The sequence below is a fragment of the Haliotis asinina genome, chromosome 4, assembly GCF_037392515.1.
Source record: "Haliotis asinina isolate JCU_RB_2024 chromosome 4, JCU_Hal_asi_v2, whole genome shotgun sequence".
Classification (NCBI taxonomy): domain Eukaryota; kingdom Metazoa; phylum Mollusca; class Gastropoda; order Lepetellida; family Haliotidae; genus Haliotis; species Haliotis asinina.
In genome coordinates, this window is record NC_090283.1 from 74,699,287 (window position 1) to 74,724,964 (window position 25,678).

Here is a 25,678-nt window from a genome sequence, read left to right on the forward strand (position 1 = left end):
TTAGTGTCTCGTTGTGTGATATTTGTGGATTGTCTCTCACATGGAAACATTTGTAATGGCTCCATGATACTTTGTTGGTAGTAAATTACAAAGACGTTGGCATAACATAGTGGTTAAAACGTTCACTCGTCATGCCGAAAACCCAGGTTCGAAATACCTACGTGGGGTGCAATATGGGCACATTTTTGGTGGCCCCCATCTTGACTTTGCTGGAATATTGCATGATACATTTCAAATACTGAAGGGTTTGGTTGCCTGTATTTTGTTTCAGGGAGTTTGTTAGTGATGTGAGTAAGTGGGTGTAAGTTTTAGCAGTTTTTTTTCACTATTCTGGTAACATCACAAAGAGGCATTGAACCTGGGTCTTTGGTGTTAAGGGTGAACACTTTGATCATTGTGCTACACCACAGCTCCTTTACTGACCAAGGACTTGGAGGGTGTGCAACAAGGGAAGGATTATTGACTGATGTTGATCAAGACACACATCAACTGAAAACATAATGTCACAGGTCAAAGACATTACTATGTCGTAATGAAGGATTTCATTGGTCAATAAAGGCACTGATAAGGTCACACTGAAGTGTCGAATTATGGAATCAAGGGGGAGCGACAGCTTACATTTACCCTGTGTCGTTAACAGTTTTCTCGTGGCAACAATGCAGACTCCGGTCTTTACGAAGTTACCCTGCCATTAGGGAATAAGGGAAGTATTGGAACAGCCCTGTTGTCAGTGTTTTGTATAACTAGAGCACTTCATGGCTTAGTAGGATATGAGCTATATTGACATGGGTCTTACAGTAATTGACAGACTGGTAGTGAAGCCCACAACAGGCCACTGTGTAAGACATGGAGCAGGGGCCATGTCTCGGAGGATAAAGACATTTCTTGAATATCTCTTGGGCACATATATCTCACTGAGGAGAGTGGAAGGACTTGTTTTTGAATGAAAACAAAAGTTATGCCTTAAAACTGTCATATTTTCCCAAATACAACCCAACTGGTTACACATTAATCTGTTCATATCTGTGTAATTTCAAGCTTGGCACTGAAAGGACTGACACTCCTAATTTATAGACATGCATCAAATAACTGGGAAGCTTTTTCTTATCACTCTGTAAAGGTTTTTAGTGAGATATAAACCTATGCTAAATGAACATAATCTTAACATTATCATTTAATTTACTGTGTTTTTAGGTGTGACTTTGTGTCATTTGAGCTTTTTAGGAGAGATTGGATGCTGAGTTCCAGTTACATCATGATGTAAAAGCTTAAAGTGAACGGAGAGTCTCAAGTGATTACCACTTGCTCAAATCTAGAGCGAACCAAGAAACATTGAAGAGGAAGTAGAATTTGCACATATGATGATTGGTTCCTGGCACTTCTAAGGGACAAGCGACTCAGCTTGTAAGAGGCGACTAACGGGATCGGGTGGTCAGGCTCACTGACTTGGTTGGCACATGTCATCGGTTCCCAATTGCGCAGATCGATGCTCATGTTGCTGATCACTGGATTGGCCAACTGATTTTGGATCTTTTCTTAAAGAATGAACGCTTTGACCTATTAGCTACCCCACCACCCCCTGTCCACAGCAAGAATAGCGCAACACACATACGTTGTATGTTATGAAATGAGTGACAGCTGAAGTATTGTCACCATCGTTTGCATTTATAATTCCATTAACACAAAATCATATTAAAGTCAGTTGTGACAGATAAATGTCATCAATAACTGCATATTTAATGATTAATGCACATCTAAAGACATCATGGCTTCAGTTTCTGTTAAAGACAATAATGTTATCCAAGCTATGCTAGGCCTATCAACCAATCAAGAAACAGCAGTCTTTTAGTGGATGTGGCCTATTTTTGTCAGGTCATGTCACATGTAGAAAGGGAAGATACCTCATGTACACCCATTTCTTATGTCTTAATGAATACCACTTGCTGTTCTCCTGTGTCTGTGGAAGATAAGCCTGTGCTACCAGAGGCAACGAGGATATCACCCCGGAATGGTTTGTACAATAAATAAAGCAAAACAAGCCTCAAAAAATAAACAGGAAATGTGAAGGAACCAATGTGTTGCGTTATCTCAGAATGTTAAGAGCCCTGTGAGTTCATATCCTGCTCAACATTTCCTAAGGGTCTGTTTTGACATGACTATTGAGCATAATCTTAAGATAGATAGAGCAGTATGATTAATTATTGTAAATTGCTTTTAGTATTCTCTGGGAAATCAACATAAACTGTGAGGTTGATTAATAATGGAATACTGGTAGTACACCTAGGGAAGAAAACCCTATAGAAATGTGTACACAAATGATTGACATGCCACTGGAGTTGAGAAACAGTGTTGAAGCAATGATGCATTCTGTCTCGGATTTGCATGCCTTGCCTTTGTATCAGTCCTATTGAGTTGATGCTTTGAGATGAGGTCTTATTTGACGCAGCACTTGCTTGCTTTCATTGTCTGGGTTTTTGTACGAAATTTAAGTCCCAGATCAACAATCCTCAATAGAAGACAAACGTGTGAACTGTGACAAACAATCTGATGTTATTCTGGGTACATATGCACCAGCATTGATCAAATAGACACTCAATGAAAAAGAAAACTGTTAGGGTTAAAAATGTGTTTGTGGTCATGAGCTCGAAAACACGCCTCTGTGTGCGTGTCGTGTTATCATGGGATGAAGGCAAACATGGACGGACATTGTGTCGACTTTCCGATTACTCATGTCACAACTGAAAGTGGCTATAAAGGAATGTGGGCAGAAAATTATAAATTCCATAGAAGTTTTTGTCTAATTTTGAGTTTGTAAATAACTGACATTTGTTATTGGCAAAAAAATATTGTTTTGGTCACATATGCTTTATTGTTTTATTCTATTATTAGAGCAAAAAAAATATTACAATCAGTGGAGATCATTTTCTGGTCTGAAAAGAAAAGCAACGCATGTACATTGTTCAAAATTGTTTGCAGATCATGTTGTCAAAGAGATTAGCCGATAAAGTAATTTTTCCTCTGTTACCCCATAATTTTGATCTATTCACCAATATCATGGCTGTAACAGGGTCATGAACAGACAATTGAATGATTGAAATTGTGAGCAGTTAATCTAGTCACCAGGGCAAGATGAACTGCTACTTACCTAACCACTAATCATGACCAGCATGTGTTGCTAGGAAACTGTTTTTATTGTTAACATTACAGTTCTAACATATTTACCTTGACCTACAGTTTAATTGTATTATGTATGTTATGTAAAAGTGATGACTTCAAAACAGAATGAAGTTCAATTATTAGTTGAAAGCAAACAAATGAAATTAGTATTTAAAGAAATATGCTTTTCATTTCTTCTTATTCTTCTTTTTGTCTAGTACGTGTGTGCAGTCCATGTATTGGAAGTAATTTAAAGTAATTAAGGAAAGTAGTATGGAAGAAAGTACTTCCCCAACTACTGCTTGTTTTATGAGCACTTCCATGTGAAGTCTTCTAGTAATTAGACAAGCTTGCTGCAAGCACTGCTTTGATGCCAAAGTAATTCTCTTAATTATTCATTTCTGCTAGAAGTGAATGTGATGTATATTTGTCATGTTAACAGGTTATTGGACATTTATCCCTGAAGTAATTAACCTAAAATGGCTGCATGGTCTCAGCACAAACATTTACAGATTTTATCGGTCACAGGGATGTTGAACATTTAGCTGTCAGATTTTCACCAGTAGAATCGTGTCTCTTACGTTACAGTTTAGAGAGCTGTCTTCCTCGTGATGTTTTCTGTTGTATTAAGACTATGGTGGTCTGGCATCATGCCAAGGGTTCTCCCTTGTAAAGTTTCAACATGGAGGATGAGTTCTATTTCCAAAGAGTCTCGAAGAATTGAATCCTAAGGTGCAGAGCTGCATGTGCAGGGATGGATTAAATTGAAGATCCAGATCAACACTAGCACTTGAAAAACAGGTCATCAGGTTGATGTTTGTGCAGGAACCCTATATCATCATCGTAAAAACAGTGGGGTTGCATACACATGTTATTATTGCAGATAGAGATGGGTTATATACAAGTGTTTTGGGTACAATGGGGTTGTCCAGACATAGATAGGTTATATACAAGTGTTATGGGAACGGTGGGGTTGTATACACATGTTATTATTGCAGATAGAGATGGGTTATATACAAATGTTATGGGAACGGTGGGGTTGTATACACATGTTATTATTGCAGACACGAATGGGTTATATACAAGTGTTATTGTAGAAACAGTGGGGGTGTATACACGTGTTATTATTGCAGATAGAAATGGGTTATATACAAGTTATATCATTGCAGAAACAGTGGGGTTGTATAACAAGTATTATCATTTTAGAAAAAGGTTGTATAATGCAAGTGGTATCATTGAGAGAAATCAGTGGAGTAATATACAAGTGTAATCATTGTACAAACAGTGGGGTTTATGCAAACACTATCATTTTAGCCAATGTTGTTGGTTTTTTACAAACAAGTATTAAGTTAGCCATCTAACCCACTCAGCCACCAGGGCTTCCCTCAAAATGGAAGTCAGACAAAAGATCTCTAGATCTCATGCTACTACATCGCCAGCACTCAACTTACAGTTCGCCACTTACTAAATGGCATTGTGTATGTATTATTATACTGGATATACCAGCAAGGAGTAAAAACCCAGAACCAGCACGGCTCCTGGGTGTCACACATAAAGCTCACTCTGGGTTAGAATGGTGTTGGCAAATCACAATGGTGTGGCGAGGAAGCATGGTTAAAGTGTTCCTTTGTCATGGGTTTGATTCCCTACATGGGCGCAGTGTGTTAAGCCCAACTCTGGTGTCCCCTGCTGTCATGTTGCTGGAATATTGCTAAAAGCTGCATAAAACTGGGGTCACTCACTCACTCATAAATTACTATGTGTACCCTTGTGGCACCAAGAGGCCATGGGACAAGATACAGAGTATTGACAGTCCTGAAGAATGCATTCATGAATCGCAATCGATGAAGACATTCGCTGTAGAAGAGGGGATGACTTTTCTCTATGATTGCCACTATGGCTGAAGTGAAATACAGAGATGACTGACCCATAGTATTACATCACCTGACGCCTCATTCAGCCATGATGGATGAGGTGACATCCATTAAGTGTTGACTTTATCAGAAGCGTGAAAAAACTTGGACATCATCAATGTGGAATCTTCATTGATTACTAACAGGAGGAGGCAGAGGCTTATAAGCTGAATGGTTAAGGAGGTTGTTTTTATCAGTTGCGGAAGTTGTTTTAGAGAGATGCGAAATGGACCAGAGCAGAAATGTTGCCGACGTTGAAACAGAAAACAATTTCTCTTATTGCAAGGAAATGAGACTCATCTTGGATGATTTTTATGGCTATTGATTCAGTCTTCTGTTGTTATGGTAACTGTGGCAGAATGTCTGAAAGAGTGAAACAGAGAAGATACTTACATATAACATGCCATGGATGTGGTCCATGTGTCGTGTGAGCCTCAGAGTTGTGGTCACATAGGCTCATCTAGCAGACAGCAGTCCATGTGTCGTGTGAGTCTCAGAGTTGTGGTCACATAGGCTCATCTAGCAGACAGCGGTCCATGTGTCGTGTGAGTCTCAGAGTTGTGGTCACATAGGCTCATCTAGCAGACAGCGGTCCATGTGTCGTGTGAGTCTCAGAGTTGTGGTCACATAGGCTCATCTAGCAGACAGGTGTCATCTTATGGATAACACTTTTCAGTAGAATCTAGTGGTTTTACAGCAGATAGTCACATTTTTTTTACCTACCTGACATGTAAAGTAGTGGCAGTTATCTCACAATGACATCCAGTGTGGCATTTATCTCACAGTGACATCCAGTGTGGCGGTTATCACACAGTGACATCCCATGTGGCAGTTATCTCACAATGACACCCAATGTGACGGTTATCTCACAGTGACATCCAGTGTGGCAGTTATCACACAGTGACATCCCATGTGGCAGTTATCTCACAATGACACCCAATGTGACGGTTATCTCACAGTGACATCCAGTGTGTGCAGTTATCACACAGTGACATCCAGTTATTTAATTCCTGAATTTAGTAAAATTAAGTTATCTCCTGTCATATCCTGTAACCAGGCAACTAAAACAGATCTGTACTAACACAAGTGTAACCAAGAGTGCTACATCAGACTGATGTGTACTAAGATCAGTGTTCATCAAGAGTTTCCAAATTTTATTCATATTAGTCAAGTCCCTGAAATTAAAACACTGGACCCCTGTCGCTGCCCAACAACGTGACGTCTCTGTGAAACGTTGGAAATCGGAGAAATCAGCCTGTAACTACAGCATATCGATCAGGACGTTATCAAGCCTCATCTAGCTCCTAGAACACCACATGTTCATAATCAGTGACAATCCTCTTAGCTGTCTTGAAAGAATAAATAACATGCTATAAATTCTGGGGTTGTCAGGTAGATGTCAGTATTGACAATATTATCTTCTGATCTCAAATAGTATTAGCCTGTAAGTGCTTCTCTACGGCAGCAGTGGCTGCATAAGGTCATTGCTTTAGCTCACCTGGCTATGCCAGCTTCAGTGTCTCTCTATCACAGCAGTGGCTGAACAAGGTTATCATTGTAGCTCACCTGGCCATGTCAACTTCAGTGCCTCTCTGCTGCAGTAATGGCTGAACAAGGTTATCACTGTAGCTCACCTGGCCATGTTAACTTCAGTGCCTCTCTACCGCAGCAGTGGCTGAACAAGGTTATCATTGTAGCTCACCTGGCCATGTCAACGTCAGTGCCTCTCTACTGCTGCATTGGCTGTACAAGGTTGTCATTGTAGCTCACCTGGCCATGTCAACTTCTTGATGTCAAATGTCAATGCTTCACAGCTACCCAACAATTTATGCAGATTGTACAAGGAGAAAAATGTACTTGACAAGGCTGTTACATTTATCAATGTGTTTCTATGAAACCCAAAAGCTTATAGACATTGCTTTTAATGATTCCTTTTGTCCCAATTTCATTGGCCATATAAGTCTTTTAAACAACAAGCGAAACCTCCCTCACTACTGACTAGGCTGGCCCTTACTTCCACACACTAACATAAGGTGATATGGTGGCCTCGTGGGTGAAGTGTTTGATCATCATGCCCAGTGTTTATGTCTCAGGGTAGTAGGATAGCCTAGTGGTTAAGGCATTGAAGACCCGGGTTTGATTCCCTACATGGACACAATGTGTGAAGCCCTTCCCAGTGTCCCCTTCTGTAAAAAGTGTAATGTTGCTGGAATATTGATAAAGGAAGTGTAAACCCAAACTCACTCACTCACTGTTCCTAAGAGTAAAAACTATGTGCACTAACACTGCTTAGGAAATAGATTTCTATTTCCTCCCCATCTGTCTTTTCTAATGATCAGTAACATTCAGGAAAAAGCTCCTAGAAACTAACAATAGTACTGCATGAGTCATCATTATGATTGTAGAGTTTCCAAAATGATCACATCTTTACTTTTAGGCAGGAATAACTTCCTTGATGTCTTCATCTCCATGCAAAAACCCAGTTCCATCACAACCGATGGGTGTGGCCAGTTATTAGTTTGTAGCAAAATCAATGGTATAATCACTGATGAAGTGGAAACTGAGTGCTTGTCTATTTTGAGAATAGGAATTTTTTATTAACTTTCTGAGAAAATTACATATTCAGGAAGAAAGTTGATGGGTAATATGAGTTTCTCAAGCAGTTCAATAATTATTTTGTGTAGAACTGTTTTCTAGAATGTTGGACTGAAGTACAGCTGGTGATCAAATGTCCTTATACAATTTCATATTTATTTCAAGGTTCCGTGGTGTGAGTGAATTTAGTTTAATGACTCTTTATTGCAGTTATAGCAACATATCAACTATATTTTGGGAAGAGCTGTGGGGTAGCATAGTGGTTTTGACAACCACTGAGTATTGTAAGTCACACCCAAGACCTGGGTTCGGTTCTACTCATGGTTACAGTGTGTGAATCCCATTTTCCAGTGTCCCCCACCATGATATTGCTTGAATATTGCTAAGAACTGTGTTAAAAGCACTCACTCAATCACTATGTTTGGCAGGACAGCTTGAAGTGGTGTATGTAGTCATGTATTACACTTTTAATACTTTGAAACAGGATTCAAACTCATGATCACCGGTTTTGATTTTCCCAAGGGACATAACTCTTTGCAGTTAAGTGAAGTACATTCAACTGCTTTTACACCTGTGCCCCACTCTCTCATGAATATTCAATGAATATAACATTTATGATAATACCAAATATTTGGTGTTACCTTTTTGATGAAGCAGAAAGAGATGAACAATAGAAGACCAGAAAACTCTGAAATAATTGATTAATTGAATGTTAATGTTAGTGTGACAATAGTCCGGCTCAATCCCTGACCCACATTATTTTCCTTACTGCCCACCCTCCCTGCAGGGTTATAGCAATGAAGCAAGTCTAATCTGTGGTCTCCCTGATACGCCTTCTCAAGTTGAATGGGTTTGTTTGTTTGTTGCTATCAAATGCATACACAGACACACACACACACAGACACACACACACACACACACACACACACACACACACACACACATACATACAGAGAGAGAGAGAGAGAGAGAGAGAGATATGTGACCTGGAAGCCAGTCGATCATTTGTCTTCTGGTTTCTTCCTGTACTACAAGGATGTAGAATCACAGTTATCTCATGGTTCACAGACCAGGAAAAAGGTGCCATTGTCATTTTGTGTTGAATTTTTTAAGTGTTTTCAGACAAGTTGTTATTGAAATCTGTTGCCAGTATTTACCTACTACCAGAGACACGTTAGTATGACTACTGAGGGAGTATGTGTGATTTCTTGGGGTAAGTGAAGCATTTTGTTTGTTGGATGATACTCTCAGTGATGCTCCAGTTTTGTTGTGGCAGGCTGTAATTAGTGGGCTGTAATTTGTTGAATCTGGGCTAGACAATCCCCAGATCAACATCCTAAGCATGGATGGATGTTTTTATTCCCCTTACAGGTAATCTAGGGGGATATATACATATGGAAATTAATTAAGCAACACCAAATTCAAAGACACATAAAAACTTAACAAAGTTTAACGAAGTAATTTTGATGATTGATTATTCAATTTTGATGTATTGACATACAGCATGAGCTTTTCATGGGTTGATATGACGCGCGTGAAGCTTGCACAGCGCACGTGCATTGCTTTAACCTCAACTTTCGAAAAATGCACTTTTTCCCTGGGGTGTTTACAAGCGCAGGTTGTCGATTGCATTCGGTTTTTCATTCATTTCAATGTCATGGCACGTAGGAAATTATCAGAGGCCACTCGTTGGCAAATAATCGGCATGAGGAATGCTGGTATGTCTCTAAGACAAATCGGGACTCAAATCGGACGACATCATTCCATAATTTCAAAACTTTTGAAAAAATACCGGGCCACTAATGAAGTTAAAGACCTGCCTAGACCAGGAAGACCCAGGAAGACCACAGTCCGGGAGGACAGAGCTTTACTGAGACTTGTACGGCGCAGGTCCTTCGACTCGAGCTCTCGGTTGAGACAGGAGTGGCTTCCAGGGAGACCCATCTCGAACAGGACTGTTCGGAATCGTCTGAAAGCTGCAGGATACCGGGCAAGGAGGCCAATCAAGCGACCCAGACTGTCTCCAGCCCATAAGGCAGCCCGACTGGCCTGGTGTAATGACCGTTTGCACTGGAACATTGCCTCTTGGAGGAAGGTCCATTTCTCAGATGAGAGCCGGTTCTTGCTGCACATGGTGGACGGTCGTACTCGGGTCTGGAGGCAGAGGAACACAGCAATGGCTCCACGGAACATCCAGGAGACTGTGGCCTTTGGGGGAGGTTCCGTTATGGTATGGGGGTGCATTTCCATGAACTGCAAGTTGGATATCATTACCATCCGTGGCAACCTTAACGGTGTTCGTTACCAACAGGAGGTTCTTGACAGGGCTGTGGTACCTCATTTTGAGAACCATCCTCTGGCAACGAGACCCATATTTATGGACGACAATGCTAGACCTCACAGGGCGCATGCTGTAAATGATTTTTTGCGGCAAAATGCAATTGACAGAATTCCATGGCCTGCCATGAGCCCTGACCTCAACCCCATTGAACATTTGTGGGACTTTATTGGCCGTCGTGTGAGGCAGAGAGACCCACCAGTCCATAATCTCAACGAATTGACGGCTGCCCTGCATGAGGAGTGGAACAGGATCCCCCAGAATCAGATCCGGAGACTCATCCAAGGAATGAGGAGGCGTCTGGAATCGGTGGTGCGTGCGCAGGGAGGACACACTAGATATTGATGAAAGTCGGTGTGCAGACTCTCAGATGACTGTTCTTTCTTTCCATGTGACATTTGTGTTAATACACCTGACAACAACGTCTGTGGATGAATAGTAAATTGTGTCCATTTTTTCATGAATTTAAGACAGTTTTAAGATTTTGGATTTCGTTGCAATAAAGCAAAGTCTTGATACTTTTTCCCTTTAAGTTGTTTGTCAGAGATCGTCTGTTGAATAAAAAAGTGTCAAACTATATCAACCCGGCGTATTTTGATTGTCAGAACACTTCAAAGTTGCTCCAATAGAAAAAATTGGGGTGTTGCTTGATTAATTTCCAGGTGTATAGTTGACGCTTTGTCTGTCCGTCCGCAGTCATTTTGTTTCTGGAGCATAACTGAAAAACTGTTCAATATTTTTAGAGCAAAATTGATAGATATAATAATCTGAACTTTTGGTTTTACCTTTTGCTATTTACAGATTTTTGGTATTCTTATTGTTTTTGTTTTTCCATGGAACATTTTGGACTTTGTCTAATAGTGTGGTGGGCTTCGTTTCTGGAGCACAACTCAAAAACTGTTCAAAATTGTTCTATAGAATTTGGTAGATATACCATCCAGAACCTAAAGTGGTGCCTTATGCCATTTACAGATTTTTATGATGTAATGTTTTCTCTGTTTTTCCATGGGAAATGTTACAGACTTTGTCTCAAAGTGGAGGGATGGGTTTCATTTCTGGGGGAGAACTAAAAAAATTCTAAATATCTTTCTGCAAAACTTGGCAGATATGTGGGGTAGACCCTAAAGTGGTGCCTTTTGCTATTTGCAGAATTTGGTGATTCATCATTTTCCCATTTTCCATGGAAACAATTCTGACTTAATCTCAAAATGGAGGGATTGGCTTCATTTTCGGAAAAAAATTCTTATCTTTCAACAGATCATGGCAGATATATGAGACAGATCTTGAAGTGGTGCCTTTTGCTGTTTACACAAATATGGCATTTATATTTTCATGACTTCCATGGAAATAATTCAAACTTCAAGTAACTGTCAGATGATTTGTCCTTTCAAATATGTAGGGGCCGGGGGGAATATGTCATCTTCTGATGACTCTGTTTGCATATGATGTGCAGCTGACCACGATAACGTGTCACACCTACCAATCTAATTAGTTGCAGGCAAAGGTTATGTAGTGTCCTTATTCAGTCCCAGAATCCTCTTGGGGCTCCTGATCATGTGTGTATTGCTATGTTATCTATCCCCACCAATGCAGGAAAGGACGTGAAGATCTGAGCTCGAATTGGTCTTCAGCAGCCCTTGCTTGAGACATGGCTAATGGGATGGGGTGGTCAGGCTTGCTGACTTGGTTGATACCTGCAATCGTATCCCAATGCACATGATGTTGATCACCAGATTGACTATCACAGACTCCAGTTTTTACAGACTGCAGTACATGAAACAAAACAATACAGAAACACAACACAGGTCCTTTCTCTCTGTCAGACATTTGGAATATTGCTCATTGAAAGCGACAGCGAAGAGGAAGAGGTGGTCAGGCTGGTTAACACACATCATATCCCAGATATGTAGACTGATGCTCATGCTGTTGATCACTGGATTGCCTGGTCCAGACTCGATTATTTACAGACTGCCGCCAATGTAAACTTAAACAAAATATGAAAAGCTATCCTGGATAGTTAAGACGAAGCAATGTGTATGTGATAGTCCCCCAGATGGACAGACAGACAGACAGACAGACAGACAGACAGACAGACAGACAGACAGACAGACACAAGCTTGGAGTTATTAACACCTTCCTTGAAGGTCGACAATTCTTGGTTGCAACCATCACTTGTTAATTTGATTGAAAGAAAGGGAAATTTGTGATGAGAAATAGCTGGATTGGTCTGTACATGCGGGTAATCAATGCCAATATGCGCTGAGTACTGGATGCTTCAAGTATCAGAGTACTGTCAACGATGGGGTGAAATCCTATTACAGGGTGCGTGACCATATTTGTAATCTCATCAGCTTAATAGCTGACTTGATCAGGACAGTAATGTGACGTTGTATACAGCGTGTACAACCATGTGAGTATTGTATAAGTGGATTAACCCACGTCTGTCAGTAATAGTAGTTCTTAGGAATATATGTCTGGTAAGCTAGGTGGTCAGAAGTTGTGGGGTTAATATCATGTGGCGAGGCTGTCCATGACAATTATATGATTGTGTGCATGATTTCACGTTGCGGATTAATTGTTGGGGTATAAGAGGTGAAGTGGCACTGATGTCCATTTGCCTGTGGAGGTTCAGCATTGAGGAGTCACACGTGTTGGAGTACTGTTGCCAAGATTCTCGATGCCTTCCAAATCTAAGACTAACAACAAGGCAACTAGAGCATCTGTGGACATCAAGACAAGGTTGGTTTCTCACCTGTAATCTATACACCTGTAATCGACACATCTGTAACCTGCAATCATCAACCTCACTGTGCACCTGTCAGTCAAGAAATATTCAGTCGTGCACAAAATGCATCTTGATGATGGCATTGTGACTGCAGATGACCATCTTACGTTTCTCAACCCCTTCTGACCCCTTGGGTTAACATGGTGCTGTGTAGAAGGATCGCCATATTTTCGTCAGCCAGGAGCAGTGTGAAGTTTTGTGGTTTCTTTTAGATGCATCAGATATTTTTTATGTGTATATCATATTTCATATCTGGTTATCAGATTTCATCAGCATTTAAGGTTTTACCATGCCATAAGGTATGTGCTGTATTCAAATAGCATCCATGGGGGTGGTGGGTAGGTTCAGAGGAAGCGTGTCAACATGATTTCGGGCAGTGCAAATTGTTGGGCACACAGCAAAAACTTTTGATGATCAGCTGAAATCATGGATTGCTCAGAATATATCTTTAGGCTTGATGGCACCATTACTGATTTGCCTGCCACACAGTGCTGGCTTGCCTTGATTCCACTGAAGACTGTTGTAACATTTGTGGGTTTGTCTGGTCCAACAATAACATAAGTTTACACACAGAGCACAATATCCTTGAATTGCTAATGCTCTCCCACGGAGGATGATGCACATATTTTTCTCATGTGATCACAGTTCTTTGAGATGGGGTAGCATGGCAAAATGGTCAGGGTTATTAACACAAAGGCTTAGGGGTAGCCCCAGGTTCGATTCAACATATGGAGACAATATGTGAATCCCCTTTCTGGTAACCCCTGTTATGATATTGCTGGAATATTGCTAAAAGCGACATAAAGACATACTCAGTCAACAGACAATTTTAGAAACTAATACCTATGTTATAAACATTGTTTTTTTAAGTATGTTACTATTATGTGATTTACTGCAGTACTGTTACGAATGCCAAATGTTTGTCAGAGGTTAATGAACCTGCGAACCTGTGATTTCCCAAAGGTGACATCTGGTGGAAATGGACCACTCTAATTACTCTGAATACAGAAACTGGCATGAAATATGATAATGTTCCATTCTGTGTCCAGTATATTGACCAGTTGTGTTCAGTGCACATGGTCAGACATATTGCTTAGTTTTCAATAATGTATCTGATTGCTGTCCTCCTGTCATCATGGGGCAGGAATATTGATAGAAGTGGGTAAACTACTCCTCAGTCGGCTGTAGACACACGAGAGGCAGAATAATCTGCTCCATCCTACATTTGCTCACCCATTCTTTTCAAACACTCTGTGTCCAATGATACACACATACTGCATGCAAAGTAAGCATTATGTCAGAAAATATACTTTAAATCTTCAAATGAACATCGACTAGTGAACGTTTGGGTTAGAACTGGTCTTCAGCAACCCATGCTTGTCGTAAGAGACAACTAACGGGATGAGGTGGTCAGGCTCGCTGGCTTGGTTTACACAGATCGATGCTTGTGCTATTGATCACTGCGTTGTCTAGTCCATTAGACCATTATTTACAGGGTGGCATATACCTGGAATATTGCAGCTTACAGCATAAAACTAAACTCACTCAAATCCTGCTCCTCCTCTTCTCCTCTTCATCATCTTCATCATCTTCTTCCTCCTTTTCTTCCTCCTCTTCCTCTTCTTCTCCTTGTCTTCCTCTTCTTCTCGTTTTCTTCTTCCTCCTCCTCTTCCTCCTCCTCATCCCTCACCAATCCTGAACCACCATCATGCTCACTACCGCTAAAATGATAGCTCACTCATTCACTCTGTTGACGTACTTTGTTACAAGCTTTTTCTTTCTCACTCACCCACTCACTCACCTAAACACCCACCCACTCACTCACCCACTCACTCACTCGCTCATCCACTCACTCACCCACTCACATCCTCGTTCACAGCTCTGACATCCATCAATGACAGATCTTATTGCTGATTGAAGCTACTTTTTCCGATGCTTTGATCCCTGTAAAAGGATTTGTTCAGGACTGTTTGTAGCCCCATATTCATGTCACCTTTCATGATGTCGAGGTAGACACTAAGTCTTTTCTGGTAGCAGCCAAGTCAGGATCATAATCAGACCTGGCGGCCATGTTCTTGTAGATTAGAGAGCTTCAGTAGGTTTTCAATCTGAGAATATGCTAAATCGTCTCCATCAAGGCTGCCAGGTCCTAAACGATATTATTGTTCCACATGTTCTCATGTCTGCCGCTGGGATTGCCACTGAACATGAAACAAAGGTCACGTGTTATATTGAAGAGTTGTTTGAGAGAGAGTCTTATGTTTGGAGTCAGTTTTCAAGAAAATAGCTTCATGAACATGTGAAAATGGTTTTCAGATAATTTTACTGCTAATGTGTATGTAACTCTCTGGCATTTGTGAGTGGGTATGGGTGTTTGAACTTCCTGCATATATTCCATATCTAGTGGCACCGTTAATGCCGTAACGACACTGTTAAATATAACTGTGGCACTGTTAGTGTCATAATGACACTGTTGAATATGACTGTGGCACTGTTAGTGTCATAATGACACTGTTGAATATGACTGTGGCACTGTTAGTGTCATAATGACACTGTTGAATATGACTGTGGCACTGTTAGTGTCATAATGACACTGTTGAATATGACTGTGGCACTGTTAGTGTCATAATGACACTGTTGAATATGACTGTGGCACTGTTAGTGTCATAATGACACTGTTGAATATGACTGTGGCACTGTTAGTGTCATAATGACACTGTTGAATATGACTGTGGCACTGTTAGTGTCATAATGACACTGTTGAATATGACTGTGGCACTGTTAGTGTCATAATGACACTGTTGAATATGACTGTGGCACTGTTATTATTTTTACACTATGGCCCAATACAACCAAGGCCAAGTTTATTGTGTACGCTTGATTGTAATGAGATTTTGATGTGTTGATGTTTTGCACTTGATTGCCCTGATTATGCAGTATGAAAGAGAATTTAATGATGGTATTGTCAATAGTATGCATAACAGTCACTGGTTTCATTAGTTGAAATTAGACATAAAAAACTCAGGCTTTTTGTTTGAATTCCAAACCTTTCTCACCTTATTTAGCAGGGATTATAGTTACTTCCCTTTGATGTGATGAGAAGCAGGAAGAAATATGGCTCATCTTAACATTGTCAACGGCTCTTTATGCAATATTGTTACTTGAGTTAGGTGATTATCAAGTCGAAAAGTTAGTATATTGCTCAAACCTTGCAATTGGGGTATTATTGCAATATAATGGCAACAAACAGCCACAGCATTCTAGTAAACACGTATTCACAGATGTGTGTGCGGTACAAACATGGTCTGACCGTACAAATGCAGGCACAAAACATGAAAAAACTGATGTGATGCTCAGTTCAAGGAGCTTCTGATGAGATTGAAAATGGAAGTACCAAAAGCAGCATAAAACCTCACTCACTCACTCGCTCAACTATTCCTGTGGAAGACACATGCTCCTGGTACCCATGTTGAAAAATGCCATAAGGGTAGTTCAAAGTTATATTGTAGCTGCTTTATGAATCATGATATTCTGTGTCATATGATTCACACTGTCTGTTTGTGTTGCAGAGTTTTCAAGAAAAGCAGCCCCAATGGAAAGGTAAGAACAATTTCTATTTTCTTACCTCATGATTTTTACTCTAAAATAACGTCCATTTTCATCAGAGCTAATGTTATGATATTTGATGATATTTTGATGCACTTGGGTGTCATAGTCATCTCTGGTGATATGATACATTGTGTAGAGTTGTTGCCCTTGAGCATGCCAAATCAAGGGTTTGAATCCTAGTTTGTTATATGTTTGACAGTACTATATGTATGGGTATCACTGAAGCAGTAGATGTCTGATGCTTGCTAGAGTTTGGGCTGACCTCCTTCATTAAACTTACACAACTTGATATTACTGGAATGCCAAAAGCAGCATTAAACTTCCCTCAACCATCGACAATCCTCTTTCAGCTACTAATATTTGCATCAGACATAAAAGAAACTGTGTATGTTACTGCATTATTTACCCCTTGTGAATATCGCAGCGTTGTGACCGTGTATATAAACCGATGTCGATATAGAGGATGTGACGTTAATGATGTGGACAACATGAGAAAAACACTGTACTTCCCACCACCAGCAGTCAGACTGTTTGGAACATACGCCACATGTTACCAGCTTCATCAATATTGAATAGGTGACAGCCACTAGGAACATAACATGGTGGAATAGCGTCTATTTAATTGTTAGGTGAATCCTCCAATTGTGCAGCATGGAAATATGAGCCAATATCACATACTGTAAAGGAAAACCATGATGGCCGACTGAATGTACATTACTGAGCTAAACTGTTCATATTTTTGTAGGCATGGCCTTAATTCAGCTGGAGTCAATCATTCGTAATAAACAATGACATACAGCTGTTGGAAATTGGCACAGGTTTTTATTTTTCATTTTATTGGTTCAGATTAACATTAAGAATTGAGCTATTGGGCATAGATTGTTGTTGTGTAGATGATTTTTTCTGCTCCATTACTGATGATTGAGAATAATGAAAAGATAAAATTTCTTCCATAAAAATCTAATGGAAAATGGAAAACATACGAAACATCAAAAGAAAACATAACCTGTTCTGGTTTATTGCAGTAATGGTGTTTATTGAGTTATTTACTCACCAACTTCTAGCCTTCCAATCAAACAGTTGAAATTGTCAGCTTGTTTAAAAAAAACTTGATCAATTGCAAAGTGTGGTGCAGCTGAGCTCATTATGCCTAATAACAATGTGCAAATATTACTCATAAGCTTTAAATGGTCCTGCACACAATATTCTTCATGTTTGCATATGTGCATTTGAGTGATTTCCAATCCTGATCGTTCAGCTAAAGCCATGTTACATTGAGTGTTTCATGCTTGAGAAAACTACTCTTCCATTGTTCATGACAAACTGATGCCATTACGCCATCAAACAATCTGCTGCCATCACTGATTCTCGGTATGGTTGACATTTTATGAATAATTTTATTGTTGTTTCTTATAACGTTTGAAATGTCCGCAACTAAAATGTAGGATGGCCTACTCATAACTTGCAATCACAGGTTATCTGTCCTTTCTTTCCTAACTTGCGGGGCTAAGTGGTGTAGGTGGTTAAAGTGTTCGCATGTCACGCTGAAGACCGAGGTTTGATTCTCCACATGGATAGGGTGTGTGAAGCCCATTTCTGGTGTCACCTGCTGGAATAATGCCAAAAGTGGCGTACCACGAAACTCACTGACACGCTTGTTCCTGAGCTGCTACAGCCAATCAGTGCCAGCAGATCATCAGCATTTTCTCACAGCTTGTCAATTATCACCTAAATACTACCACCGAGAATATGAAGAATAGATAATAAGACATTTATTTAATCAGGTTTAATCATGAAATGTCTTCACCTACAGGGATTTGCAAAAGATAGTATCATTTTTATGGCTAATTTATATTTTCAAATCAACTCATAAGGCCTCAGTGTCAAAGTGTTCTTTTATTCCGATTTAGAATGTTCAGCCTTCGAGTTGATTACACGCTGGAGATTGGATAACCACATGCTACATTTGGAAAATAATATTTCACTGTTGTGTTGACAATTTCCATTAGAGGTGAGGTATTATCCTTTCTCAGGGACAGCTGTGGGAATGTGAAATGTTAGCATTGCATGCCGACATGCAAATAGACTCTGAATCGGTAAAAGTTTCAAATGGCAAACTGAAGGGAACCTTTGGTATCTCATTTCATCAGTAGAATGGCATAAGCTACCAAAACAGTATGATATGGTTGAAACTAACAAACTTATTTTAAATAGATTAGAAAGGACTTCCAGTGTAATGGAAGACTGTACATTTGAAGAATCTAGATTTGCTTAATATAGAGCGTTCTCTTCCCACAGAGGTTACTCCTGTCATATCTTCCTACGTAACCTGTTCTAATACGGCCCTTTCATGGTGCGAGTGTTCAAGACTCGAGATTGGAGGCGTTCAGATTTAGTTGTGCAATCAGAGACGTTGTTTCAAGAGTGATCATTCGCAAGATCTCGATGATTTCCGAATGCATCGGGAAAACTTGCCACTACCAGTTTTGGTTCTACATACACATCATGGCGATTGATCCCTGCACTCTCTATTGCCAGTTTCTGATTTTCAGTTAAACATGAATTACCGAATCTTTCCTTTGCACGTTGGTGAACCAACACCATGGGGGCCGCCTTATTGGAGCTAAGTCTTTTAACGCGTGTTCTGATTGGATAGTAACAAGGAAGAGAAAATTCCTGTTGCGATTTTTTGCGGTAAGAGGATTTCTTGATGATCGGGAAATATGGCCGTATTAGAACAGAGGTTACATGGGAAGATATGACAGGAGAAACCTCTGTGGGAAGAGAATGAATATAGAGCTGTAGGTTTACAGTAAGGGCTGGTTTGAAGGCCTGATGATGATGGTAGGACTCTAAGACATTAAGACCTTGTCCATTCCGGTCTGGTTAATGATATGTATGATGATTTAATTTTTCTTTAATTTCTTTGTTAGGTTACATATCTATGAAATTAAACCTTTTAGAAAATTGTGGTAAAATTGAATTCTGATGTAGTTTTCCCCCAATGTTTGTAGAATCATCACATTGTGTATTAGTGTCAGTAGGGTGTTGTTCCACACATCAGTCTTAGCGCTGTGACAGTTGTGAGTCTTTGTCTAAGAGGAGGTGGGGTAAACTAGTGGTTAAAGTGTTTGCTTGCCATGCCAAAGGCCAGGTTTGATTCCCCTTATGTGTGAATCCCATTTCTAGTGTCCCCTGTCATGATATTGTTGGAATATTGCTAAAAGCAGTGTAAAACTAGATTTGTAAAACTAAAACTCACTGTACTTATCCAACTACTCATACAGTTACCCACTCACTCACTCACCCACTCACTCATTCACTCCACTGAATGCTGTTGGTGAGATTGGCCACAACCACTACAAACAGTTGAAACTCACCCAGCCGCCCATGATAATACTCACTCCACTCACACACCCATGATATTACTCACTCACACACCCATGATATCATTCATTCATTCACCCAACTGTTCACCCATTCAACCATATCACTCACTCACATACCCTTGATATCACTCACTCATTCACACACCCATTTACACACCCATTCACCTTTTCCACTTACCCAACAGTGCAGCCACCTCCAGCAGTCGAGACAGATCCAGACATGAAGATACTGCAAATATTCAAATGTCAATATATGTTTCAATAAATGTCTCTAATCATCAAATTACATTACAATGTCTGTCAGTAACGTCCACTGATGGCATCAAGTGCAGCCAGTTGTCAGTTATTCTGATGCTTAATGGTACCAACTGAGTCATCTCAGCTAGACTTTTCTTAATTATACATGCAGACACATGCGCATGTCATAAAACTAAGAAGTATTCCTGCTCTTACACAAGTATCCATGTGCTGTTGGCCTGACACAACATTAAACTCCATTACTCCTCTCTCACTTCTCAGGGTGGGTGAGTGGGTGAGTTTTGATTTATATGGCTGTTAGCAATACTCTAGCAATATTACACAGGAGTCACCAGAAACTGATGTCATTCATTAAACTAATGTAGGGAATTGAACTCGGGTCTTCAGCACACCCAGTGAATGTTCTACCACTCAGCCAAACCAACTCACCTTTCAGGAGTTGTTTTTATGGTTTCATCTTATCAATACAGTGTTACACACTCACATACAGGAGTGTCTTTATATACCATTCCAAAACAGTATACTGGACAAAATATGTTAGTGATATTGGTATTTTTATGATTGATATTTCATCAGTGTGTCAATGAATAAATAGATCATTATTCAAAATTTCAAACTTTGCATTTAGTATCCAAAACCGTGTTTGATGGGAGATGAGACAATATCACCTAGGTGATATCGTTTGGACAGTAGATTTTGCACAATGTCCTGACAATGCTATGACATCATGAACTTGATGCTATGACATCACTGCACTGCAAATCTAATGTCAGTGCTGTGTTCAGAGGAGTACATTTTTCATTGAAAACTAATGAAGAATGATTTTGGACGATAAGTAGAATCTCACCCACATGTCTACTGATATCAGTTATATCAACACTCGTTGATAAAGTAACAAATATCCAAGGCTTGCCAATCACATCACTTGGATTCTCTATATATCCCCAACTATTTTTGTCCAGTATATGTAAAGAGAATATATTTTGCAAACATACCACTAACCAGCACCAATTCCTAATTGAAAAGTGATATATATCCTCGCAGATGAAACATTTCCAAAGGAATGGAATAAAATGTCACAGTTCCGTTAGTTTCTCTTCATCCTTTGCCTTCACTGAACCATGAAGGTCCTGGGGTAGAATAGGTCTTCATCAACCCATGCTCAACCATGTCTCAAAATGGAGGGATGGGCTACGTTTCCGGAGCAGAACTAAAAAACCATTCAATGTTTTTCTGCAAAACTTGGTAGACATATCAATCTGAACCTATAGTGGTGATTTTGCTATGTACAGGATCTTGTGATTTATTATTATCTCTGTGTCCATGGAAACATTTTGGACCTAGTCTGAAAAGTGAGAGGTGTGTTTCATTTCCAGAGCAGAACTCAAAAAATTCTTAATATCTGTTAATAAAACTTTCTAGATATGTGTGGCAGACCCCAAAGTGGTGCCTTTTGGTTTTTAGTGAAACTGTGACTTTGCTGGTTACAGATATATGGCATTTATAATTTCCACGAATTCCATGGAAACAATTCAAACCTAGTCTAAAAAAACAATGAGTAACTCTCAGATTATTTGTCCTTTCAAACATGTGGGGACAGGGGGGATATGTCATCTTCTGATGACTCTTGTTTGCATTTTATCAGTCTTGTAAATCCAATATCCCTACATTTTTAAGTATATTATGTAAGTTACTTGGAATAGGAAACATTGCACCATTATGTTTATCTGTTCCACTTTCCTAGTATGTGAGCAAGGACATGTCACTATGGCAACGTATGTTATTATTGACCATACACATTAATGAGTTTGTGTGAAGTCATTTGACCATTAATAGGTCATTAGGCATCACTCAGTGAATCCCAGGTGATAAGTTATTATCAGTGGAAATTGGTCATGAATTTGTTATTTTTGATATGGTCGTGAGATAACGATCCTAGCAGCTCTTAAAATGCAACACAGATCATGAAAATGATCTCGTTTCTCTTCATATTCTTGTTAGTTATTCTACAGACATTTTTGGCACCCAAAGCATCTAGTCTGCAATATGCATGATTCTTGTATAAGCGTCATATAATCCATGTTGCCGTGGCAATTCATGATTAAAGATCAAACAGCTCTTTGGAGGCGTGTATATTTATTGGAGCAGAATGTTATTCCATGTGACTTCATTTACATATTAGATCCCGTCTCTTTGATAAATGTGTTCAGGAACATCCTTTATTTATCAGTTTAAGAACATATCATGACAGTTATTGCATCGATAACATCAGCGTTATTGGAAAAACGAACAATGTGTTGTTTTCACATGGTATATAAATATTTATTCCCTACACAGTAAGAGCTGCGTAATGTTATACTTCCACAATGGCATGGTATATCTTAAAGACAATGAAACATGAAGGCTTCATGGTGTTACCTTGTTCCTAAGTAATACATTAATTATTATTTTACCCGTCTGTCACCAAGATTAAACTGGGTATGTTTCATCATGGTTGACCAGTATTCGTGCCTACAGATGAAAAATAATGTAACTTCAACAGAAGCAGGAAATAAACAAGCATACAGTTTCCTGCTGTATTGAATAAAAAACCTTTATCTCCTAAAGGCTGAAAACAAGGAAATATCCTTATCGAAATGGCATACAAATTCCCATGGGCTTTGAGTTACAAACAAGGAAGATTTGTAGGTCGGTGGGGTAGCCCAGTAGCTGAAGTGTTAGCTTGTCACGCCGAAGACCCGAGTTTGATTCCCCATGTGGGTACAATGTGTGTCCCCTGCTGGAATATTGCTGGAATATTGCTATAAGCTGCATAAAACTGAACTCACTTGCTCATTCACTCAGTATGGGCTTTCCTCTCACTTCATACTGACATACTGTGTACTGGAGTACTGGTCAGAGGACAGTTATGCAAAACGCAGTCATTCTGTCATTTCAAATGGCAGTGAAGAACAATTGACACTGGACTGTCTGAACCAGTTTTGATAATATGCAGGCTGTCATCATTCAGCTGGAATATTGCTGATTGTACAAAAAAACAACAACAAACAACAATTTGGTTTGAAACCAGAAACCCTCAACACAAGGAACTAGATTAATCTGCTCATCCGGAGATGGGGTCAAGGGGTGCACACGCCCACTTTTGTCCTGAAAGTTTATTAAATCCTGAAAGTTTATTAAAATGACTATTGAAACTCTCATGGAAATGAGTGAAAATGAACTGTGCATCCTGTCTTTCTCAAAAACCTGTATCCGTCCCTGTTGTGTACATTCTCTGTTATATGAAAGCCCAAATACGACATGTATGTGTGACCACTTTTAGAAAGACATTAGGTATTTACAATAGTCAGGGTTCATTTGATTCAGTTGGGTTGTTGTTTAGTGATATGCCAGCTATATGGTGATGGTCTGTAAATATTTGAGTCTAGACCAGACAATCCAGTGATCAACAGCATGGGCATTGATCTACACAGGAGGGATGTGATGACATGTGTTAACCAAATCAGAGAGCCTGACCACCTGGTTCCGTTAGTCATCCTTTATGACAAGCATGGGCCACTGAAGACCAGTTGTAACCCAAATGTTGTACAACAATCAGAAAACAAAAGGTCATGGACTGCAAGATGCAGATTGTCAGCATCCCTCGGCTGTATATCTCTTGACTAATTGCCCAATTAGTGACTTGGTTATGTTTTACTATTTAGCTTGTTTGTCTTTCAGATAACAACCTACTTGGGAAAGAGAGACTTCATCGACCATCTTACACACATTGATCCAATAGGTGAGTTGGCATGTCAGAATTTCTCCCCTTAGAAACAACTTGAACTTGCAAATGTGGATTTATTGAGTTACTACTGCTAGTGTGAAGTAATTCGTACTGTGACATATATCAGGTGATTAATTTATCCATACAAGACAATTATCTGTCTGATATTTCAGTCCTACCTTCAGCCTGTTAACAAGTTTACTTTGTCAACATGTCAGTTCTAGACAAGGATCCTAGTTGTGATCTTACTTCATAGATCTCATTGTTGGAGCATGGTAAGCCTCGTGGTTAAAGCGTTTGCTTGTCACACTGTAGATCTGGGTTCAATTTCCCACATGTGTACAATGTGTGAGGCCTGTTTCTGGTGTCCAGTACAATGGCATTGCTGGAATATTGCTAAAGCCAACATAAAACTAAATTCAGTCAGTCAGTCAGTCCGTCAGTCAGAGTGATTATCAGTTTAAACTTTACACATTCTGGACTATATCAGCAAACCTTGGCCATAGATACTATTTTCCATGTGATTACAAGTTGTGGACGTGGATCATATTAATTATTTAGTGTACCACATTAGCTGTTGAGAGCTTGTTCTCCGAAGTCAGGATCTGATGGTGTCCTCAGCTTTGTTCATCTGACATGTCTCAGCTAGGACACTTCATGATGAACACTAGACTAGTGAGATTTCAAAATTGCAACAAAAGGATTAACCCAGACACCAGTTTACTTACAAAACTGAATTTAGAACTCAGTAAATGTCTGCACAGAATGAATAGTTAACAAATTATAGTTGAACATACACTTGTGCTTCTATAATATTACAAGGTCATACAACTGATCAATAATGGTGTTCCGATTAATTAAAATAATTAAAGATTGGTCACAGTGACCATACAACCAAGCAATCGATCACGTTTTCTCATAATCGAACACAAACAATTTTGGAACTGTTGTTATACTCTTTGAAACACTTGACGATGGAAGATCTCTTCAAAGTTGTCAGGGCCTGAAAACATGTTTAGTTCTTGAAAAACTCCCTTCACTAACTGAAAAGTCATGGCTGAATATTTCTTAAAGACTCCAGGAAGTTTATGTTCATGAAATAGTAATCATCACTTTAAAGTAGCAATTTGCATCATGTTATACATATTTGCAATAACAACCTGGATGGGAAGATTTGAAACATTACGCTGACCAATTTTTTTTATGATTGGTTGTTGGAAATAAAGCAATCATCTGTTGTTAGATTTCAACCAGTTCCCAACACTACTGATCAAATATATGACAGGTGCAATAAGCACCAGGCTCTACAACATGCTGTGCAGCCTGAATGTCCAGAAGTCGTCAATGTCTTGAAAGAAGGCTGACTCTGAATTAGTCATGGAACCTTGCATTAATATGATGTTTTCAGACAGATACAAAGTTCTTACTTATCAAGAAGATAAACTGCAAATTAGTTTGTAGAAGTCTTGAATTGAACTGTTGTTGTTGTACCTTTTAACAACTGTCTAATCCTAAAAGTAAGAAAAAGTGAGATTTAGCTGTTGTGTGTCAAAACCAAGACAGGTAACTGAGCTTTAGACTCTATTATTTACTGACCGCCGCCATATGCCTTGAATTTTGCTGATTGCCACATAATGCTAAACTCACTCACTCACTCACTCACTCACTCACTCACTCACTCACTCACTCACTCACTCACTCACTCACTCACTCACTCACTCACTCACTCCAAAAGCTTAAGATATTTTAGGTGTTCTTCAGTCATCTGCTGCCACTGGCATCACAGAAAATCCCACATTGAGTGAGCTCTTGGCTGAAGTTTAAGGATTGTTCTCACCTCCATTTGTTTTTGTAATTTTTTTTTAGATT

At 39.5% G+C, this 25,678-nt stretch overlaps 1 protein-coding gene across 11 annotated transcripts in view; it reads left to right on the forward strand.

Moving 5' to 3' along the window:
* LOC137281882 (arrestin red cell-like) overlaps positions 1-25,678 on the forward strand; it is an 85,662-nt gene that overhangs the window by 24,092 nt on the left and 35,892 nt on the right. For 6 of the 11 annotated variants that reach the window (XM_067813567.1, XM_067813568.1, XM_067813558.1 and 3 more), the window contains exons 2-3: positions 16,357-16,387; positions 23,764-23,824. In XM_067813567.1, coding sequence (XP_067669668.1) covers positions 16,357-16,387; positions 23,764-23,824 — 92 coding nt within the window. Of the gene's footprint in view, positions 1-12,507; positions 12,742-16,356; positions 16,388-23,763; positions 23,825-25,678 lie in introns of those variants that run through there. The other 5 variants (XM_067813563.1, XM_067813565.1, XM_067813564.1 and 2 more) reach the window with 1 other exon arrangement.